Source organism: Streptopelia decaocto (genome assembly GCF_964273445.1).
Source record: "Streptopelia decaocto genome assembly, chromosome: 23".
Taxonomy (NCBI): Eukaryota; Metazoa; Chordata; class Aves; order Columbiformes; family Columbidae; genus Streptopelia; species Streptopelia decaocto.
The window spans coordinates 5,682,086-5,702,602 of record NC_138678.1 but is presented as its reverse complement, the minus strand read 5'-3'; the positions used below and the strand labels follow the sequence as shown (position 1 = coordinate 5,702,602).

Genomic DNA, 20,517 nt, shown 5'->3' with positions numbered 1-20,517 from the left:
CTCGAGCCGCCATTGGGCCGCCTCGCTGTCAGTCAGCCGGCAAGGCCCGCAGAAGGGAGTGGGCGAGGCGCGGCCGGGGGAAACGGGGGCTCGGCCGGGTCAGAGGCAGGGTGGTCCTGGATACCTCGTGGGGCGGGCTCGCTCGTGGCTGGGGGACACGGAGCCCAGAGGCGGCCCTGGGAACGGCCCCAATGCGCCCGTAGGGGCTGCGGGACGGACCCGCTGCGAGGGTATAGAGCCCCCGGTCCGGGCTGGGGTTGCCCGGTACCGCTTCCCACTCCTCGCATTCCCGGCAGCGGCCAGGAACCCTCCGGTGCCCCCGCGCCGTCACACGGGGGAAGCCGCGGGGCGGTGCCACCGGCCGCCGCTAGGAGGCAGCACGGCTCCGCTCGCGCGGGTCCCGTCGACGGCGTCCCCTTTAAGGCAGGCAGACGGCCGGAAGTGCTGGCGGCCGAGGCTGCGGTGGTTACTGCGCTTGCGCCCTGCTGCCCGGCCCGTTTCCCCCCACCCCCCCACCCCCTTCTCAGCCCCCGGACTCGGCCGCTCGGCGACGGTAAGGGCCGGTCGGCGCCGGGCTACGGGAGCCGGGAGGAGCCAGGCGGCAGCGCGGCGCGTCGGGGCGGGGCGGGGCGGCCGGGGCGGGGCGGGAGGGGGGGAACGTCCCGCCGGGGAGGGGAGGGGGCGCCCCAGCGCGCGCCGCCGTACGTGCCGCTGGCGCGAGGGCGCACGTCGCGCGGCGCGGGGGGGCGGAGGGGGGGCCGCGCCACTGCGTCCGCCCGCGGGGGGGGGAGCGGGGGGGAGAGGCCACACCCCTCCCTTGGGCAGCCCCACCCCGCCGGGCGCCGCGGGGGGGTCCGCGCCTTCCGTGACTCCGGGGAGGGGGGGCTGCTGCGGCCCGGGGGGGGAGGGGGCGCTGACCTCTGACCCCTCGCCTCGGTCACCCCCGCCCGCCGGGGGGGCCCGGGACCTCCCCTGAGCCTAGCGGTGCCCAGCGGGCCTGCGAGCTGCCGGGGCGGCGGGGCCGCCCGGCCCCGCACCCCAAGGCCTGGGCTGGGCCTTTGCCCGGTGGCGGTCACCGCCGGGGCTTCTCCGTGTCCCTCGGCCCCCCTGGGACGGAAATCCTGAGGAAGCTGCGGCGCAGAGGGGTCCCGGGGGAAGCAGTAGTGGGGATCCAGGCTGCCCAGAGCCCTGAGCAGCTGCAGGCGCGGTGTGGAAGCTGGAGCGTGTCCCCTGCACCGGTGGCTTGCCTGGGGCCACGGAGCACCGTGCCCTGGGGGTCCTGCCCCAACACAAGTGCTTGCCGAGGCTCTGCCGCCAGGACCACCGACTCCTCCGCAGCATGGGTGCAGTGGGAAGGGTCAGTGCCCGGTACCGAGGGGCTCAGAGCATCTCCGAGGCAGCTGGAAGCACTGCCGGCCAGGGGAAAAAGCTCCATCCCAAAAAACGTTGTGCTCTTGCTGAAATCCACCGTGCGGGTTTGCTTGGCCAGGGAGAGCCGAGTGGGGGTATTAGTGGGACGGCACTGGGAGGATCGGCCTCATGTTGGTTTAGTGTGGTCGGATGAGAAATTCCCTCTGTCATGGTCGAGAAGGGAGGAGAAATCCCCCTGTGTGTTGACTTGGTGGTGAATTTAAAACACCTGGTCCGCTGGCCCTGCAGTGGGACTGGGCGATTGTGCTCACACCCCTGCCTGCACCCCTGCCTGCGCGGGCAGTGGTGCAGCCGCGCCACAGACCTGCCTCCACTTTGCCCCCCGCAGAACTACGGCTTCATGTGAGAGATGGCAAACGCCGAAGTGAGTGTCCCTGTGGGCGATGTGGTGGTTGTACCAAGTGATGGCAATGAAGGGGAGAACCCGGAGGATACCAAAACCCAAGTGATCCTGCAGCTCCAGCCAGTGCAGCAAGGGTGAGCTGGGTGGGACTGGTGTGACTGGGAGGCACTGAGTGGGATGGGGGGAGCTGTCCCTGTGTATTTTTGTGGTGTGGGGACTGAGCGTCACTATGTTTTCCGAGTCTGCATTGGTTTTGTGCCACGCACGGGAGGGAGAAAAATACAATGCGAAAAAGCTTTTGTGCATGTCACTGTCATGGGGCTTCCAAGGAAAGAAATGGTCCTGCAGGGACGTATCCGGGTGACACTGTGTCTGGCAATGTCAGTGGGCAAGTGGTCATGGTGCTGCCCTGGCCGCACATCCCCTCAGTCCCCTTCTTCCCCCTTCGGCCCCAGTATGGGTTTTTGCCACACTGCAGCTGCTCTACATGGTGATCTGTCCCCGTGTGTCCAGATGTGCATGTGCCTCTGCACCAGCTTTCCCCTAAAATCCTCCTCCTCTAAAATACAACTGGGATGCGGGAGGGAATTTTGTGGTACTCCTGGCAGCTTCTGCAGAGAAGCAGCTGCCACCAGGCACTTTGTCTTAGCTCCGGATCAGTCAGGGCACAAAAATACCATCTTGTTTGATAAATATTCACAGAGCAGGGCAGCTGTAGGCCGACAGGGATTCTTCCCTGTGTCATCACCTGTGCTGCATGTCACAGGGCTGGGAGGGAGATCCTGGAGCACTGAGCTCTGCTTCCCATTGTCGTGGGTATGGGAGAGCGGAGAAGGGACGGGGAAGCGCAGTGTGGAGCGGCTTCGGTGGCACTGGCAAAGCGGAAGGTGCGTTGGCAGGACTGGGAATGGCTCCATGTGTTTCAGTCTTTTGGGATTGTTATCATATTTTCTTATGTGCCAAAAAAATGCCTGTGATTGCAACTGTATCAAACAAAATTCAGGTCCCTCGAGGACAGGACAGAAAGAAACAAACTGAGTTTTTACCCCTGTGCTGTGAATCTTAATTTCCTGTGATTTATATAGTTTGTTTATGGATGGATGTTTTCACAACAGGATTTACCAAGAGGGCTCAGAGGCCAGCGCTGCCGTAGTGGCCGTGGAAACCCACACCATCCACAAGCTGGAAGAAGGGATTGGTGAGTTCCCGCTGGGAGTGGTGGGCATGGTCCCCTCCTCCACAGGGCTGGTGGCTCTGGTTCGCTGGGCTTCCCTCTGGCTCTGCCCCTGCAGATGCTGTTTCCCAGGCATGGATGTGGGTGCAGGGTCTGGGCATACTCTGGAATAAAGAGTCTGCTGGTACTGCTTGGGCTCAAAATCCTGGAACGGAGATCCTGGCTCTCCCGCGATGACTGGTAAGGGCTCCCACAGGGTCCAGGGGAGCCGGGAGTTCACCCTGGTCTTGGTGGGTGACACTGTGATGGTTCCAGTTAATGGTTCTGAAGTCTCAAACTCTGCTGGTTCTTTGCCGGATGAACACCCTGATGGTTTGGGTTGGATGTTCAGAAGAACTGAGGAGGTTGGCTCCATGTGCTCCCTGCCATCCCAAGGAGTATGTGTGAAAAGGCTCCTGTCATTAGGTGCTGTCTTAACGAGATCTTAACGAGTTTTCCGCTTTGTGCGTGGGTGTGTGGGTCTTTTGGCAGTATTAGCAGAAACTTTGCTTGTGAAGAGAATATATTATCAGCAAATAGCTGTTATCTCTGCTAAAGAGATACCAGAGCTCCAAGAAATCAGAGAGAGGTCTGTGCTGCAAATTTGAAAGCATATTTTTCCACAAAGATTATTCTTGTTGACCCCTCTCTTACAGATGTGTTATATTTCTGCTCTCACGTTGTCCTGAGAGATGAGCTTCATTTTGAGTGTTGTTGTGTTAAAAAGCAGATGCCAGTTGCTGTTAGAGCCAGTAATTAGACTAAGAGGGGACTGATCCTGGACTGGGAACAGCCTGTCATTGGTTTCCTGAGTGTAGGTCTCACAACTTGGGAGTGTTCAGCTCCCACCTTTGAGCTTCTTGAGTGTAAAGTTTCATTTTCACCCCTTCGTCCTTCAGACCCCAGTACCATTGAAGCGAATGAGGAGATTGAGATTGCCTATCCCATCACCTGTGGGGAAAGCAAAGCCATTCTGCTCTGGAAGAAGTTTGTCTGTCCGGGAATTAATGTCAAGTGCGTAAAGGTAAGGGAGTTTTCTCAGTGGATTCCTTCTCTGCTCTCAAGCTCTGGCACTTGACTTTCTTACTTTTTGCATTTCATCTAAGCTTTGTCCTGGAGCCGAGGGACTTTGCCTTTGCAGTGTGCTGGATTGTTTGTGCTGAAGTTGGTTTTGGCATGAGGAGAAGCAGGGGAAGAGTGGGTTAAGGACAGGCTGCCCATGGCAGTGGTGGAGCCACCATCCCTGGAGGGGTTGAACTGACAGAGATGAGGTTCTCAGGGACATGGGTTAAGGCCAGGGTTAGGTTAATGGTTTGACTCGATGACCTTGAGGGTCTTTTCCAACCAAAATGATTCCTGCAGTGATCTCCAAGATGTGTAGAAGTGGGGACTTAGATGAGCTGCAGACTGGCTGTGTTGGATGTCCCAGTACAGTCTTCTGAAACAGCGTTACCCTGTGTTTGCTGAGCCTGTCTTTGTCTCATCAGTTCAATGACCAGTTGATCAGCCCGAAACATTTTGTTCACCTGGCTGGGAAGTCTACCTTGAAGGACTGGAAGAGAGCTATTCGCCTTGGAGGAATCATGCTGAGGTATTTGACTCGCCTCCCACCGTGTGCGGCTTCAGGGCTTCATCTCTGCAGCTGCAGGAACCCGAGAAGGTGTTTCATCTGCTTTTGCAGTCCCTGGGAGATCTCTTGGAAGCGCATTACCTGGCCAGCAGCTTGCAGAGATCCTGGGATAGACAGGACAAGGGTGGTGGTTTTAAACTAAAGGAGGGAGATTCAGGCTGGATATGAGGAAGAAATTGTTGCCCCTAAGGGTGGTGAGAGCCTGGCCCAGGTTCCCAGAGAGGTGGTGGATGAACCATCCCTGGAGACATCCCAGGCCAGGCTGGATGGGGCTCTGAGCACCCTGAGCTGGGGAAGATGTTCCTGCTCATCGCAGGGGTTGGGCTGTATGATCTGAGAAGGTCCCTTCAACCCAAACTATTCTGTGATTCTATGTGAAGCTGGTGGTTGCTTATATTTGCCATTTGAAAGCCCTGCAGGAGATGTTTTGTGTGTAGAACAGTGCTGGGTCTCCCTTTTTCCATCCTTCCCATGGCTGTATCATCCCTATGTGGAATACTCCCTTTTGTCTCCAGGCTGAGGTTTGACCTGAGCCTGGTTCTCTCCCCACTCCCTGCACAGGAAGATGATGGACTCGGGGCAAATCGACTTCTACCAGCACGACAAAGTTTGTACCAACACTTGTCGAAGCACCAAGTTTGATCTCCTGATCAGCAGCGCCAGAGCTCCAGTGCCGGGGCAGCAGAGTGTGGTGCAGACTCCTACATCAGCGGACGGTAGGAAACCAGTTACTGATGCCATGAGAGTGACACATGGCTCCCTCCCCGGGCTAATCAATTCAGGTTGACCCCATACACACGCACTTTATACCTTCTCCCCAGGCATAGCAGGCTGGTCCCAGGAGACTGCTCTGGTTCCTGGGAAGGAAAATGCTTCTCGTGTCTGCTCAGAGGCCTTGGCAGCATCTGGCAGGGAGTTGTGTGCTGTGGTAACGTGAGGACTGGTGTTAAGCAGCGACTAAAGGCTGCCTTGGGAGCCAGGGCAAGCTCACCTTGCAGGGATCCATGTTCTGGGGTCACCATGTGAGCAAACACTCTGACAGAGCTGAGATCTTTCCTATTTGAGGGTCTGTTACAAAGGCAGGAGATGGGCTGATGCTCAGGAATGACTTGAGGTGTGCTGCCCTCCTCAAGCAGCCTGCTCACATCACCTGGACATCCTGTGGTGGCTGGGCATGCTGCAATTGTCATTCCAACTGCAAATTCCAGCGAATCCCAGAGCAGAAAGGGGTCTCTTTACTGAGGTGAAGGGAGAAGACTTCTCCCAACCCTACCGTACCGTCCAGCTGGGCAGGTTATGTTTCTCTAAGACTCAGGGTGGGTAAAGCAGCAGAGTTGTCCATAGGCAAAGGAGAAGCTCGTGGAAAGCATATGGTAAAACCTTGGAGTGGCTGCAGATTAGCTTAGTCCCAAACTTGATCTAGAAATTTAGGATTGAGTCAGATCCATTTCCCTTCTACAAACCAGCTTGGACTCTGACCCTGTCGTTTCCTGAGAGATTAGGGCATCTCTGAGATGCAGAGCTCCCTGTTGGTGATGCAGGAGCGGGAGAAGGGTGGCTGGGCTGAGGCTTATTTGTTCCCTACTTTATTCTGATGTCTTTCTGCTCCTTTTGTAGCAGGACTCCCATTTGTTTTCTGGAGGGGACATGGTTTTCCCTCCAGAAGCCCCAGAGCCTTTCACAATCACAGTTCTGACGAGAAGCAGCAGTCTTTGCTTTCAGCTCATTTGGTTGAACAAATGATACAAACGACCTGACCGGGAGGGTGAAAAAGAGCCTGGGAGGGGTGAAGGAGAGTGTAAAGCAAAGCAGGAATTCGGGGCTGTCGCTCCAGGAGCTGCAGGGATGGCTGACAGTGCCTCTCTCACAGGGAGCGTCACCCAGATCACGCTGTCAGAGGAGAGCATGGAGGAGGGGATCGAGTGGAACTCGGCTCTGACGGCTGCCGTCACCATGGCCACTGAGGAAGGCATGAAAAAGGACACAGATGAGATCTCGGGTAAGCTCAGGGTGCTGCTTGGCTCTTTTTTTCCCCCTTCCTCACCTGTTGTAAAATGTGTAAAATAAGGAGAGTTTAGGCCATGACAGAGCTGTGCCTCAGCCCCTCGGCTGTCCTAGAAGCTTAGGCAGAATTTCCTCAAAGATTTTAAGCTCTGCATTCTATAGAGATGTGAAACGTTACCTTGGAAGTCATGGGGCTGTTTGAAGATGTTACTGATTTGCTGCCTGGATCTGTTTTGCTTCTTTGTGTGTTTTTTGGTTTGTTTTTTTTTTGTTTGTTTGTTTGGTTTTTTTGCATGTTATATCCACCCCAGCAACCAAATTGCCTGAAAGGTTGAAGGTCGTCTTGGGGGAAAAATGCCAAATCTTTGTACATGTTGGCTTCTTTTTGCACTCTCCTTGTGCCAGAGGACACGCTGATGTTCTGGAAAGGAATAGCTGATGTGGGGCTGATGGAAGAGGTCGTATGCAACATCCAGAAGGAGATAGAAGAAGTCCTAAGAGGTGTCCAGCAGAGGCTGGGGCAGTCTCCCTTCCAGATGACGGGTAGGTTGTGAGCCACAGCCTCTGGCTCTGCAGCAGGGATGCTCAAAAAGGCAGCTTCAGGCAAAAATAAAAAGGGACAAGGCTTCATCCCCAACATTTAAAGATGTTGAGTCAGGATGAGACCATCAGGTGACTGCCCACAGCTCCCAGGCCTCATGAAAACCTGCATAGCTTCACTTCACAAACCAGGTTATTTGAACGCTTTTCTGTGTGGTGGTGCCTGCTCGAACAGGTCCTGTCCACTCACTTCTCCTTCTATGTTCACTTGTGCCAGGAAACCTGTTTCTGGGGCTAAACCAGATGAGGGAACTGATCTGGTTTAAAAATAACACACCTCCTCTCTTTCACATTATTTTTAACCCGGATCAATTCCCTAATCCAGTTCAGCACATGCCCCTGTGAGCAGAGGGTTTGAGAGCATCTCTTGTTGATGCTTTTGCTGTGAGAACATCGATGTAGCCACAAACTTCATTTTACCCAGGATATTTTCCTTATTTTCTAATTTATCTTTGGTCTGGCGGATCTTTGTATCTGGTATGTGGCAGCTGTGAGTGATTGAAGTCCATGGATTATAATAGAAATTTTACACAGCTTCCGGTGAAGCTGGCATGTTAATGACACTGCCAGCAGCATGGGGAGATGATTTGTAGCAGGAGAGCTCGTTTGTATCTCTCTGATTGCAAATTATGCTTTCATTTGCAGCAATTTGGAGCTGCTTGGGTGACACATCTCTGTTTCATTTTCTTTATCATGTGAATGGGATTATTTAGTCCTTGGATGTCACAAGGATGAGGGAGCTGGGTCTGCCTTTGTCAGCCTTGTGAAAAAACCAGAGTTTTACTAAAAGCAGCAGATTTTTTTTTGTGCAATATGAGCATCTTTTGAGTACCTGAGTCCACCGGTGGGACTAAGCACTCACCCCCATGCGCTTTCCTTGCAGATGCTGCAGTCTTGAACAACGTTGCTCACACATTTGGCCTGATGGACACCGTCAAGAAGGTTCTGGACAACAGGAAAAACCAGACAGAACAAGGAGAGGAGCAGTTTCTTTACACACTGGCAGGTACAGTCAGTGCCCATTAAGGCTTCTCATCCTCTTGCTGCTCTTGGGAACTGATGTGATTTTCCCCAATATTTCATAGAATCACAGAATCATTTTGGTTGGGAAGACCTTCAAGATCACAGAGTCTGACCATAACCCACCCCTAGCACTAACTCACGTCCGAGACCCTCATCTCTGTGTCTGTTCAACACGTCCAGGGATGGTGACTCCACCACTTCAATACACACTGCCCCAAAACAAATTAGTCCCAGTCCCTTTCCATCCTAGAGCTTGAGTAGAATTTCCCCTCTGCTTTGCTTTGAGTGACCAGTCACCTGAGGCATTTGACAGCCCGAAGTCTGTGCCCTTTGCTGCAGCCAGGCTGCTGGGGCTGCAACTCTGATTCAGTTGGCACTAGGAAATAGATACTGTGAACAAGAGTTGTGCCACCATCGTCTGAGCTGTGGGCAGCACTGTGCTGTGCCCAAACTAATCAGGTTCTCCGCATACAGGGTGCTGACTTCTCTGCTGGTCTTGGTGCGAAGCTATCAGGTGTCTTGCATGGCTTCCCCTGAGCTGAAGCAAATAACCTGACCTGGATTCCCCAGAGCTGCTTGTGGGTTGTGTCTCCCTCCTCATGTGTCCTGTAGGACCTGTTCTTATCTGGGATGTCCTAGTCCCCTACTGCCCCGGATAAGTGAGATTACTGGGCTACTCCTGACCAACGTTCACCCAGACCAGGGCTGAGGGAGATGTTTTACTGACCCAGTCTTGCTCCCTGTCACAGAATCATCATGGAATCATGGAAGAGTTGGGATGGGAGGGGCCTTCCCAGCTCCCCCAGTGCCCCCCCTGCCATGAGCAGGAACATCTTCCCCAGCTCAGGGTGCTCAGAGCTCCGTCCAGCCTGGCCTGGGGTGTCTCCAGGGATGGTTCATCCACCACCTCTCTGGGCAACCTGGGCCAGGCTCTCACCACCCTCAGGGCCAACAATTTCTTCCTCATGTTCAGCCTGAATCTCCCTCCTTTAGTTTAACACCATCGCCCCTTGTCCTATTGCAACAGGCCCTGTTCAAAAGTCTGTCCCCATCTTTCTTACTGGTCCCTTTTAAGTACAGAAAGGCCACAATAAGGTCTCCCTGGAGCTTCTCTTCTCCAGGCTGAACACCCCAAGGCTCTCAGCCTGTCTTCCTGGGGAGGGGATCCAGCTGAGCCCAGAAGCTCTTCCTGCTGCCCAGGGGGGTTAGTCCACCCTGCCTTGTAGGTGGGTCTGTCTTGGGAGCAGAAATCCCCATCTTCTCCTCAGTAGGAGCAGCCAGCCAGCGGGGATGGAGCGTCGACTGGTCTGTATCCAGGCACTGGCAGCAGCCAAAGGAGCCTGAGCAGGTGCAGAATATTGACCAGGTCTGTGTGGGTGGCAGGAGAACGTGACCTTTTCCTTCAGCGCAGTTTGATCACAAGTGAAAACGCTAAGATCATGCTCAACTAGGTGCTTTGGAGACCTCCTGTCACAAACATGGGGCACAGCGGTTGGTTGTGGAGTCCCCCGGAGCCCCGGCAGTGTGGTGGCCGTGGTCCCCGGCGCTGCTCAGCCTTTCTCTTTGCAGACCTGGAGCGGCAGCTGGAAGAGCAGAAGAAACTTGCCAAGGACCAGAAGGCCAAGTCCCAAACCATCCAGAACGTGGTGCTGATGCCCGTCAGCGCTCCCAAACCCCCCAAGAGACCCCGCCTGCAGCGCCCGGCCTCTGCCACTGTCCTCAGCCCCTCCACCCCCATTCAGCAGCCTCAATTCACTGTCATCTCCCCCATTGCCATCGCACCCGTCGGACAACAATTCTCCGTGGGCAACATCCCGGTGGCAACCATCAGCCAAGGCTCCAGCCCAGTGACTGTTCACACCTTGCCCTCCGGTTCCCAGCTCTTCCGATACGCCACCGTGGTGTCCTCCTCCAAAACTGGCTCCTCCGACACCGTCACCCTCCACCCGTCCTCCAGCCTGGCCTTGCTGAGCTCGGCGGCTGTGCAGGACAGCGGGGCCTTGGCCAACGTGGCCACTGTGGTCAACCCTGTGGAACTGGTGGCCATGGAGTCCGGGCTCACGTCCACCATCCAAGCTATGGAAGGCACCTCTGACGACGGACAAACCATCATCGAGATCGACCCAGCACCAGATCCTGAAGCAGAGACAGAGGAGGCAGAGGGGAAAGCTGTGATCTTGGAGACGGAGCTGAGGACTGAGGAGAAAGTGGTGGGAGATGTGGAGGAGCATCAGCACCAGGTCCATAACGTGGAGATTGTGGTTTTGGAGGACTGAATGGGGAAGGAGAGTCTTGGTTTGGGGAATTTGTTTTATTTTGGGCTTTTTTGTTAAGTATCTTTTCCAGCTACCCCATTTGTTTCCATGGATACTTTCATTGTACTGTATATTTTATATATATATATATATATTTTTTTTTTTTTTTTTTTTTTAAAGCTGGAGAAACACGTGAGACCTGGAAAAGGCTCCGTCTCCATGGAGCACTGAACAAATCTGCCTGTTCACAGGGTTGAGGAGAGACTGGATCTCTGCTGAACAACCCAAACTGGGAGGAACTGGACGAGGGCTCTGGCACCGAGACCGTGGCCCAGCCACATGTGGGGCTTCTGCTCCGGCTGCCCTGACCCCCGTTATTTTATTTCAGAGAGACAAAAACCAGTGGCTGGCGCGTTGCTGTGACTGTGGGAAAGGGTGACAGTTTTGGGGTGGAACAGGTACCTCATTTGTATTTTTATTTTCCCCCAGGGAAGGGAATTCTGTCACCTCAACTGGGATTTTTTTAATTATTATTCTTGCTTTTGGGGGAAACAGCGGTAACCCTGGTTTTACTGTCTGTATTCTCCTCCTCCACACAAATTGGTTTTATATCTATATTTTTTTGTACGTTTGCTCTCTCCCTTCCCTTGTCCAGATTTCCCAGCTACAAAGCCCTGGAACCTTCTCTCGAGGGTCCCTGTATACCAATCCCTCCTCTTCCCATAGCACTTTTCCCCCATCCCTTTCCCCGCCGGTGCTGCAAATGCCACTTGGAGAGCCCGAGATCACTTCGGCCTTTTGCATAAAGGCAAAAAAAAAAAAAAAAAAGGTCGAGCTTAAAACCGCAACGTCCCCCTGGGCTGCTCAGCGCTGCAGGGACTTTTCGGGGTGTACAGAGCATGTTGTGCTGTTGCTTTTCCGGAAGAACTGGACTCCGGATTGGGGCAGCTCCTGTTTACATCGTGTGCTGGGGCTGCTCCATGCTTGTCACTACTTGTTTGGTGGTCTTATTTATTTTTGTTTTTTTCTTTCTTCCTATAATCTCTTGGCAGGATTAAGAACTGGCAGCTGCTGAAATCATATGTGCTCTGCTGTTTTCCTTTTTTTCTTCTGGTGTCTGGGTGTCCGTTGGGGCTCAATTGCCCTGGAAAGACAGAAGGGCAGTGGTTTGTGACAGCTGGGATGAAGGGGGAGCTGCTTGGCTGGAAAATATTAAGCAAAACAACAGCAAAAGAGACACATTTGGGGTGGGGGGAAGGAAGATGTGTTTGCCTATTTTTTACATTAAAAGGAAAAATTGAACTACGCTTGAAGGGATTGTTCATGGTGGCAGTTCTGTCACCTCAGAGGCAGCCAGGAGGGGCAAGGATCCCTCTGGTTGCTGCTGCTCAGACCCCCCCCAGCTTGCCCAGTATCTGGGGGTCCTGGGTGGGCTGCAGTGGCCCCTGCTTTCCCCCCCCCCACCCCAGGATGCAGGGGAGCTCAGATATTGGGTTACGACGGAGTTGGGGTGTGGGGGCAGCGGCCAGGCCTCGGATTTGCCATTTTTTGGTGAAAAAATACAGCTGGGCAGTGGGGGTGCCTGGCCCTTTAAGAGCGCCCCCCCCCCCCCGTCTTAGTCATTAGAGAGTCATTAGTCACTGGAGAGATCGAAGAGGTGGTGAAGCTTGATTTGCATACTGATCAGGAGGTGTGTCAGCTGTGTGAATGCGGGTTGTAGAGTGAAGTGGCGAGTTTGGTAAAGCATTGTTTATATGTTCAGGTGAACAGCGACAGGTTTGTCTTAAAACCTGCTTTGAGCTGGCACGTCTTACTGTGAAGAATAAAGGTTGGCCTGGCTATTTTATTTTTTCATCTCTGCTGGCTGAATTTATATGACTTTTCCTGTCTCGTGTGCAGGAACAGCACCTCTCTCCAAGTGCTGATTTGCATCTGTCCCAGTGCTCCTGTTCCTCCTGAGCTGGCTGGAGACAAACCCCAGAGCCTGAGTGACATTCCCTGGGCCTGGGGGTGTCACTGGCTTCACCGCAGCCCCGGAGGTTTTAAAATAACCCCCTGATCCCTGGTCAACACCTGGGGCAGGTGTTGGCACTGGGGAAAGCAGCAGGACCCCGAGCTGTGGTACCGACAGGCGGTTGCTGTGAAGCCTTCACCCCTTCGTGGTCTGTGTAATGAGAACTGTCTTACAAACTGGGAAAAAAAAAAAGTCTTTATTTTTCTAGAATCAGTGCTTCAGCCTGTCCTCTGCCATCCCCGCAGGCGCAGGCAGTGACACATCTCTTGTGACACCAGGCTTGGGAGGATGGTCCACTGGCTCTGCTACACCCCGGCACCCCCACCTCACAAACAGTATTTGCTGCTTGACCAAGAAAAGCGACAGTCGGGGTCAAAGTGGTGACCAGCCCAGCCCAGGCCCCAGGTGTCAGCTCCCAGTGTGAGGCTTCAGCTCCGTCCCACTTGGCAACAGGCACAATGAACGTTTCTGGCCACGGAGAATCTGCACTAGAAAGGGCTTTGCTGTTTGCGAAGAGACAAAACCCCTCACGCCCCCTGACCCTGTGCTGTCTCATAACCCCCTCCCCAGGGTGCGGGCACTCCTGGGCTTTCCCAGCACCCGGGAGTCATCACCTCCACCCTGTCCCAATCAACATCGCAATCAAGGGCGATCTTCGACCTTAACAGCAGGAGGAAAATCCCAGCCGGAAACAGCTCAGCCACTGCCAAGAAGGGAATGTGCTCTCCTCCACCAGTATCCACCCCGAGCAGCAACAGGCAGAGAGAGATAACAACCTCCTGCTTTTCTGGGGTTTTTTTTTGGAAAAAGCTACAAACAAAAGACAAATTGACAGTGCAGTGCAGCCACAATGTGCTGGTCCCTCCACAAACACCACAGCTCTCCCCATCAGCACCACAGTGGGAGCCATACTGGATGCTCTGGGACTCACTGGGTGGTTGCAACATCACCCAGTTTCCGCCAGGTCCCTCCAGCTGCCCCGAACAGCCTGAGGGAAGCACCAGGAGCCAAATCCTCATCCCAGAGGAGGCAGGCTCAAACCACAGCCTCAGCAGCTGCTCCATTCAGGAAGCGCCACCACACTCACTGGCAAACGGGGAACTGTGCTTGGGCCAGGCACCACATCCTCCTGTTCACGAGGGCCGGCGCTGAGGCCCAGCGCAACTTCAGTCTGTTGGCATCCACCTCATCGTGGCCACCCTCCCGCTGTGCCCACGCGTTGGGGTGCAGCCACTTGTAGTAGGCAACTCTCAGCAACAGCCCCAGCAGGTAGCAGGGCAGGGCGGCGCCGAGCAGCAGGACGAGGTACGAGTGCTCGTCTGAGGGTGACTGGCCCCAGAGCCAGTACAAGGCCAGCAGCATGCTGTCTGCCAGGATGAAGCTGTGATAGATGACACTGCGGCCCAGCGTTCTCCCCGGTGCCACGTTGAACCAGCTGAAGTAGAGGATCACAGCCACAGTGGCCCGGTAGAGCTGCTCAGGGCCTGGAGACTCCATGAAGTCCGTGCCCTGCAGGCTGACCCAGAGGAACATCACCAGCCACACCAGCGGGAAGTGGATGGCCACACCATAGGGCCAGAGCAGGGTGAAGAGAGTGACAGCGAGGACACGGGGGCAGACAAGGAAGAGGTTCCACAAGAAGTAGATGACGGAGGAGCTCGGCCTCAGCTCGTACTTGTCCTGCAAGAAGGAGCGCAGGGACTGGTGGTAGTCCAGCAGAGACCAGGTCACACACAGGAACGCCGTGCAGATCCCCAGCCCTGCGAACACAGCAGAGATGCTGAGGGCAGACCCCGGGGGCGGGGCTGGGATGGGACCTGGGTGGCTCTGCAGAGCCCCTCTCCAGCTCAGGGAACCCCCAGCACATGGGGGCAGGAGGTCAGTGCTGGCACATGGCTGGGCTCCCTATTTCACTGTAGTAACACTTGGCTCTTCCTCACCCCAGGACGGGCAGCAAAGTGTCCCTTTGGTGGGCTCCACTGCACCCTCCACATCCACATGAGCATCTTCCCACTCCCCAGCAGGCTCCCAACTTCTCTCCTGACCCTCAGCCGCTGTGGGACACGTAGGGAAACGACCATGGGGTCCCTCAGTTCAACCCTCCCAGCCCAGGCCTAGGGCTGTGTCTCACATTGACGGAAGGAACAATGAAGAAGAACGACATCAGAGAACCTAAAGTAAGGACAGAACAGTGTCCTGCAGCCCCTAGACAGCCCATCCTGTCCAAACCTGCTCTGATCCCAAGCCTGCGCCCCCCCCCACAGCCCCCCCCAGCTCACCCTGGGAGGGCTCTGCCTTGTTTGTCTGCAGGACTCCGTAGAGGAGCAGGACAAGCTGTGGGGTGTTCTCCAGGAAGGTCTCGAACAGCCGCAGCATGCTGATGTCGTGTGAGAGGAAGGCCATGCGGCTCTGCTCCTCCTCCACCGCAGTCTTCGTCCAGCACACCTTCCAACCAACCCTCAGCGCATAGAGGCACCTGCAAGCATGGAGACCGGTCGGGGATGAGGGGCTGCCGGGGGGAGCAATGCAGCTGAAAATAGCCCGATTTATGTGCAAACCAGCTCCCCACCTTTACCAGGCCAAGGGAGAGACGAGGGTTTTGGAGCGCTCACCCCAGCCTTGCTCAGTCTGGCAGCACCCGGAGATGGAGCAAAACTGCTGCTTTGGGACATGGCGGGGACCCGGGTGGCTCCGACCCGAGGCTGGGAAAGACCGCGCTGCCCGGGGAGCCCTTGGACATCCCGGCAGCCGGGGATGGGGGTCCCTGTGCCCGGCGGGGTGGGGGGAGGTACCGGAGGGATGCCCGTGGATGACCGAGGCGGGGAATCCCTACCTGAAGAGGAAGCCGAGCTGCAGGAGGTGCAGGGCGGCGAGCAGCCCCGTGGGCACGGCGGGGCGGAGCTCGGGCGGATCGGAGCGCAGCCAGAACCAGCTGCAGGCCTGGGTGGCGACAGAGGCGGCGGCCAAGAGCGCCAGCGCCAGCGCGGCCCGGCCGGGCTGCCCGCCCCGCGCGTACCCCGCCGCCACCCACCCGTCCGCGAACACGTCCAGCGCCGCCGCTGCAGCCCCCGCCGCCGCCAGCGCCAACTGCAGCGGCCCGAACCGCCCCGGGGCCCGCGGCGCCATCGGCGGAACCGGCCCCGGCCCACGCCCGGAAAGGCCCCGCCCCGGACAAGCCCCGCCCCCGCCCCGTGCAGGCCCCGCCCCCGCCAGGCCCCCAGGCCTCGCCACGTGCTGCAGCGTCCTGCGTCGGGCGCTCTCCCCCTTCCACCCCAGGGGTGTCCCCGGTAACCCTGCACACCCTCGGGGACCCCCTGCGCCCCCCCCCCAACCGTTGCAGCGCCGGGGGCAGGCCCAGCACCTGTCCCCAGTCATCCCCTGCACCCCACCCCTCACCCTGCACCCCCCAGGTCGCCCCGGCTCCACCAGCTGGAGGTCAAGTTGCAGCGCCCTGGCGAAGGAAGAAACTAAACGGGTGCAAGTCAAGAGACGACAGAAAGGAAGAGCTGCTTAAGCTCAGCAACAGGGGGAAAAAAACTAAAACCCAGTAACAATCAGGCTTCTTACCCATCTTAGTTGCTGACAGGTCAAAGTGACGCGACCTCAGAAGTCAGAGCAGAAAGGAGACAGAGCCCCAGGTGTGAGTCAGCCTGGCACAAAAAGACTTGGTAACAATCACTGCTCTTTCCTGGTACATCCAGCTTTTCTGTAAGATTTCCAATCAACATCCTAGAACTTTTAGTAAAAGCCACTGATTTTGTCTTGCTTTCCAAGTAAGTTCTCAGAGTCAGGTGCATTCACAGCTGCTGATCCATATGTATTGTGAACCTGCACTCTCTTTGTTTTTTCTTGCTCTGTCGTTACAACACTTGCTGCAGAATAATAAAGTATAATGAAGTCCAAACACCAGCGACAGCAGTGGCAGAGCTGCTGCTTTTAACACACTCATCGTATTTTGCAAAATCCACCTCCCTGATGGCACAAACGTGATCAACGCGGCAGGACCCCCCGCACAGGGTCAGGTCGTATCTGACAGAGTTAAGCTCGTAGTATTGCTGCAGGTAGCGTGGATCCATTGATATCCTCTCCAGCACAGTCTGCATGGAGCTTGCAGAGCCGTCGGGGACTCGGAAAGCTTCTGTCAGCCTGTACTCCTCCTCCCACGCCGGGAACTCTTCCTCCTGCACCGAGGCCATTGTGTTGGCACGAGTTAAGTTCAGGTAGTAAGTCACCATGTCCTGTCAGGAGAGAAAACCAGAGCTGATGTGGCCTCCGGTGAAGATGAGTTTGACACCTCTGACCTAAAAAAATAAAGTTTTGCACAACTTCTGTTCGTGGTCTTGCCCTTCTTCTCTCTGCTTCACTACATCCCACAGTGTATTTTAGCATTCATTTCTCATGTAAACAGAGCATCTACAGAGCTGCTTTATCCATCACAAAGAAAGGCACAAACACCCCATCCTCTATCTCTTTGCAAACAAGAGACAGAGGAAAACAGAAGCTGCTCCTGCAACTCACCTAAATTCAGACACCATTACAAATGAAACAATTTAAGCAAGTAGGGGGGCCCAAATAATTTTCCAGATGCTTAAAAATTCTGGGAGAGGGTTTGAAAAGCCTGTCAGTCCCCAGAGAGAAGTTCTGCAATGCCCATCAGCTGAGTAGTAAAACAAGCGTCGAAGTAGACGAGCTAAAGACATGAAGAACACGACAAAGCCTGTCATGCGCTGATGCTCTTACTAAATCCCTGTGCTAGCCACAAGGTTGAAATATCTTGGTTGAGGTCCTCCTGTTCATGGCCACTTGGCTCCTGCAGCCCTGCCTGTTCAAACCACTCAGAGGAATTAAAGCACCCTCCTAGAATTGCAGCATGTGGGGAACCCCTACCAGCACTTGAAGGGTGTCTGGATCATATTCGATCACTCGAATCCCGGGGTTGTTGGCTCCATTGGTAACTCCAGGCAATGTTGTTTTCCAGGGAGTCACTCCAGGGGCCAGAAACATGACATTCATTGGAGAACCTTAACAGAAAGGCAAAACAACCCATGAACTCCAGAGATGGTGACTCCAGCACCGTCCTGGGCAGCCTGTTCCAGTGCTTCACAACCCTTTACATGAAGAAATTGTTCCCAAGACCCAACCACAACCTCCCCCGGCACAACTTGAGGCCGTTCCCTCTCAGCCTGTCACTTGTTCCTTGGGAGCAGAGCCTGATATTTTACAAACCTTTTCTGGCCTCAATAGCCAGTGAAAACTCTCATTGACAGTGATTTTTCTGAGGGTTGGAAGAGCTATCCACACAAAGGCTTGGGTGGCCAGAGCCAGTACCTGTATCACTGTAAAACATCCGAAAGCTGTCGGTGTGATGGTGCCCAAAAAACTGGGCGGCAATCACTCTGTGGTGCTTCTGTACAATTCTCAAGTATCGTTCATTGAAGCCGCTCCGGAACCAGGGCTTGCCTCGTTTCTTCTCGAAGAAGCCAGGAGGGACGTGCCCCATGATGTAGACCTACCAAAGCAAGAGTTTGCAAAATTGCGTCCCCCAGAGCACGGCCCTATTGTGAACGCATCAAGGGAAGAGCGGCAGCGAGAAGAGCTGCCAGGCTGCGAGAAGACCCTCTGTAAATTTTCCTTATTAATTTATTTTAATACCATTTCATCTGCTCTAGCAGCATTGCTCAGGGTTTCCTCCAGCCACTGGAACTGCCCAGCAGGATCTTCCTCACCAGCAGTCTCGTCATTCTGGTCGTAGTACAGATTGGTATTGAGGACAACCACACGCCCCCTCGTACTCGGGCTGGGCAGCTTCTCGCTGTAGAAAGCTCCTGAAAAATGCAAGTGGCAGGGAAAAAGCTGGAGGTCTGGTCACAGTGGCTGCTGTGACCCCAGATCTCTTTGTTTTTGTCACTCTCTGCTCTCACAGCAGAGTCACCACCTGGATGAGGTGCATCAGCATTCAATTGGACCCTTTCCCTGCAGATATTCTATAAATGCTGTTGCTCTGAGCACAGAAGCAGGGAAGACCATTCGTGGCATTCTCCTAAGCACCCCCACCTCCCCGGGTCGCTGCCAACATGAGAAGACGTGCCGTACCCGCTCTAAAAAGAGGAATGGAAGCATCATCCAGCCAGGCACGCCAGAGTTCAGCTGTTCGGTTGTAGATCCTGTGCTCCCTCCCTGGAAACTGGTTCTTAGGGTGGAAGTCATGATTGCCCATGGCCGCATAGACTTTAGTACCTAGAGAGAGAGAAAAGGAGGCATGGAGGAGTCCACGCTTGCTGTTGAGCTTCTCAGCACCAAAGACTGTCCCTCCTCAGGACGTGAATGAAGCACGAGGAAATGTTGCAGCCTTTTCTGCCTTAATGACTAACAGAGAAACGTTTCTTTTCTTCTCTTCTGAGTTAGCGTGAAACAATGAGCATGCATCAGATGTGTCGATTCAGACACACCTCATGCCACAAAGCGACTGGGAAGAGGACAAACAACTCCCAACAGCCCTTCTGTGCCTTTCCCCTTCTCAATTCCATCATTTCTGCACCCTGGGAAGCTCTTCCCATGAGACTCTGTGCCCCTCTCTCCTTATGCCCTCAAATCCTACCTGGAAATGTCTCTTTTATCAGAGAAGTCAGGTTTTCTATTATATGCAGAACCTTTTCTTCTCCAAGCTTCTCATCAGGGACGTGAGGAGTATCATCTCTAGAAAAAACAACAGCAACAGAAACAAAGGAATGGCTCCCACACGGCTGTGATCACCAAGGTCTGCCTAAGCAAGCGCAGCAGACAAACGCTGCTGTGTTTTCACCAACATGCTTATGGCATTTGTAGAGGATAGAATGATTTTGGTTGGAAAAGACCTCAAGATCATCAAGTCCAACCATAATCTGACTCTGGCACTACCCCATGTCCCTCAGAACCTCATCTCTGTGTCTGTCCAGTCCTCCAGGGCTGGTGACTCCAGCACTGCCCTGGGCAGCCTGTTCAATGCCCCACAGCCCTTTGGGGAAGAAATTGTTCCGAAATCCAACCTCAACCTCCCCTGGCGCAACTCGAAGCCGTTTCTTTGTGTCCCTGTCTCCCCTCAGCTCCTGTCCTCCAGGCTGAACCCCCCAGGTCCCTCAGCTGCTCCCATCACACTTGTGCTCCAGCCCCCTCCCTTCTCTGCACTCTCTCCAGCACCTCAATGTCTTCCTTATGATGAGTGGCTCAAAAATGAACAAAGGATTTGAGGTTGGGCCTCACCAGTCCAGGGGTTGGTCACTGCCCAGAGCCTGCTGGCCACACTATTCCTGATACAAGTCAGGAGCAGGTGGCCTCTTGACCACCTGGTCACATGCCAGCTCGTGTTCAGCCGCTGTCACCAACATACGCAGGTCCTTTTCCTTTCCAACCACTCTTCCCTGAGCCCGCAGCGTTCATATGGGGTTGTTATGACCCCAAGCCGAGCCCCACCAGACAGCGCCTTCCGAGCCCGTGTCCCCGCCGCCGGGACCCTGCCCGACTGCCCCCTCATCCTCACCCGGTCCAGAGCACGAAGTCTGGCCGCTGCAGGCGGCTCTTCATGGCGCGGGCGGCCGAGACGAGCAGGCGCCAGGGCGCGTCGCATAGGTAACTGCCCCAGGGCCCGGCGGAGGGCACGGCCCGGGAGCCGCCCGACGGACACACCTGCGCGCCGCTCGCCGCCGCGTTGTACTCGGGGTCCCAGTGCAGGTCGGTGACGTGCCAGAAGCGCCCTGGCCCTGCCGAGAGGCGGCGGGGCTCAGCGCGGCGGACGCGCGGAGCTGCAGCCGGGTACAGCTCGGGGCCTCTCGGCCGGCCGGGGAGCGGGGCACGCTGCCTGCCCTTACCGGACAGAGCCGCGGCCAGCGGGAACAGCAGGACGAGCATGACAGGCTTCATGGCGGCTGCCCCGGTCTGCCGGGCACCGGTCTCCCCGTCCCGTCCCGTCCCGCGCCCCGGGCAGATCTCGGCCCCGCCCCACCGCCGCCGGCCCCGCCCCTCCTCCGC

General features: G+C 55.5%; 3 protein-coding genes across 10 annotated transcripts; 1 reads left to right on the top strand and 2 right to left on the bottom strand.

Moving 5' to 3' along the window:
• The first annotated feature begins 98 nt into the window (after positions 1–98).
• Positions 99–12,350, top strand: GMEB1 (glucocorticoid modulatory element binding protein 1). Of its 6 annotated transcripts, none has more exons than XM_082071515.1 (11): positions 99–553; positions 1,760–1,908; positions 2,890–2,972; positions 3,887–4,011; positions 4,475–4,578; positions 5,179–5,333; positions 6,452–6,616; positions 7,027–7,164; positions 8,105–8,227; positions 9,814–10,484; positions 10,680–12,350. In XM_082071515.1, exons 2-11 carry the CDS (start codon positions 1,781–1,783, stop codon positions 10,728–10,730), a joined length of 1,743 nt encoding a protein of 580 aa, XP_081927641.1. In that variant the 5' UTR covers positions 99–553; positions 1,760–1,780; the 3' UTR covers positions 10,731–12,350. The 6 variants fall into 6 exon arrangements, with proteins under 6 accessions (XP_081927641.1, XP_081927643.1, XP_081927644.1 ...); XM_082071518.1 differs by having other exon boundaries at positions 102–553; positions 6,488–6,616; XM_082071517.1 differs by having other exon boundaries at positions 100–553; positions 9,814–12,350.
• Positions 12,351–12,690: 340 nt separating this feature from the next.
• On the bottom strand, positions 12,691–15,654 carry XKR8 (XK related 8). 2 transcript variants are annotated; one of them, XM_082071691.1, is made up of 4 exons: positions 15,347–15,654; positions 14,793–14,989; positions 14,189–14,273; positions 12,691–14,029 (listed from the first exon to the last, which is right to left on the bottom strand). In XM_082071691.1, exons 1-4 carry the CDS (start codon positions 15,637–15,639, stop codon positions 13,597–13,599), a joined length of 1,008 nt encoding a protein of 335 aa, XP_081927817.1. In that variant the 5' UTR covers positions 15,640–15,654; the 3' UTR covers positions 12,691–13,596. The 2 variants fall into 2 exon arrangements, with proteins under 2 accessions (XP_081927817.1, XP_081927816.1); XM_082071690.1 differs by having other exon boundaries at positions 12,691–14,273.
• A 338-nt stretch (positions 15,655–15,992) lies between these two features.
• Positions 15,993–20,468, bottom strand: SMPDL3B (sphingomyelin phosphodiesterase acid like 3B). 2 transcript variants are annotated; one of them, XM_082071548.1, is made up of 8 exons: positions 20,358–20,468; positions 20,030–20,249; positions 19,112–19,209; positions 18,607–18,750; positions 18,166–18,338; positions 17,842–18,022; positions 17,401–17,534; positions 15,993–16,751 (listed from the first exon to the last, which is right to left on the bottom strand). In XM_082071548.1, the coding sequence occupies exons 1-8, from the start codon at positions 20,407–20,409 to the stop codon at positions 16,374–16,376; spliced, it is 1,380 nt and encodes a 459-aa protein (XP_081927674.1). In that variant the 5' UTR covers positions 20,410–20,468; the 3' UTR covers positions 15,993–16,373. The 2 variants fall into 2 exon arrangements, with proteins under 2 accessions (XP_081927674.1, XP_081927673.1); XM_082071547.1 differs by having other exon boundaries at positions 20,030–20,450.
• Positions 20,469–20,517: the final 49 nt, after the last annotated feature.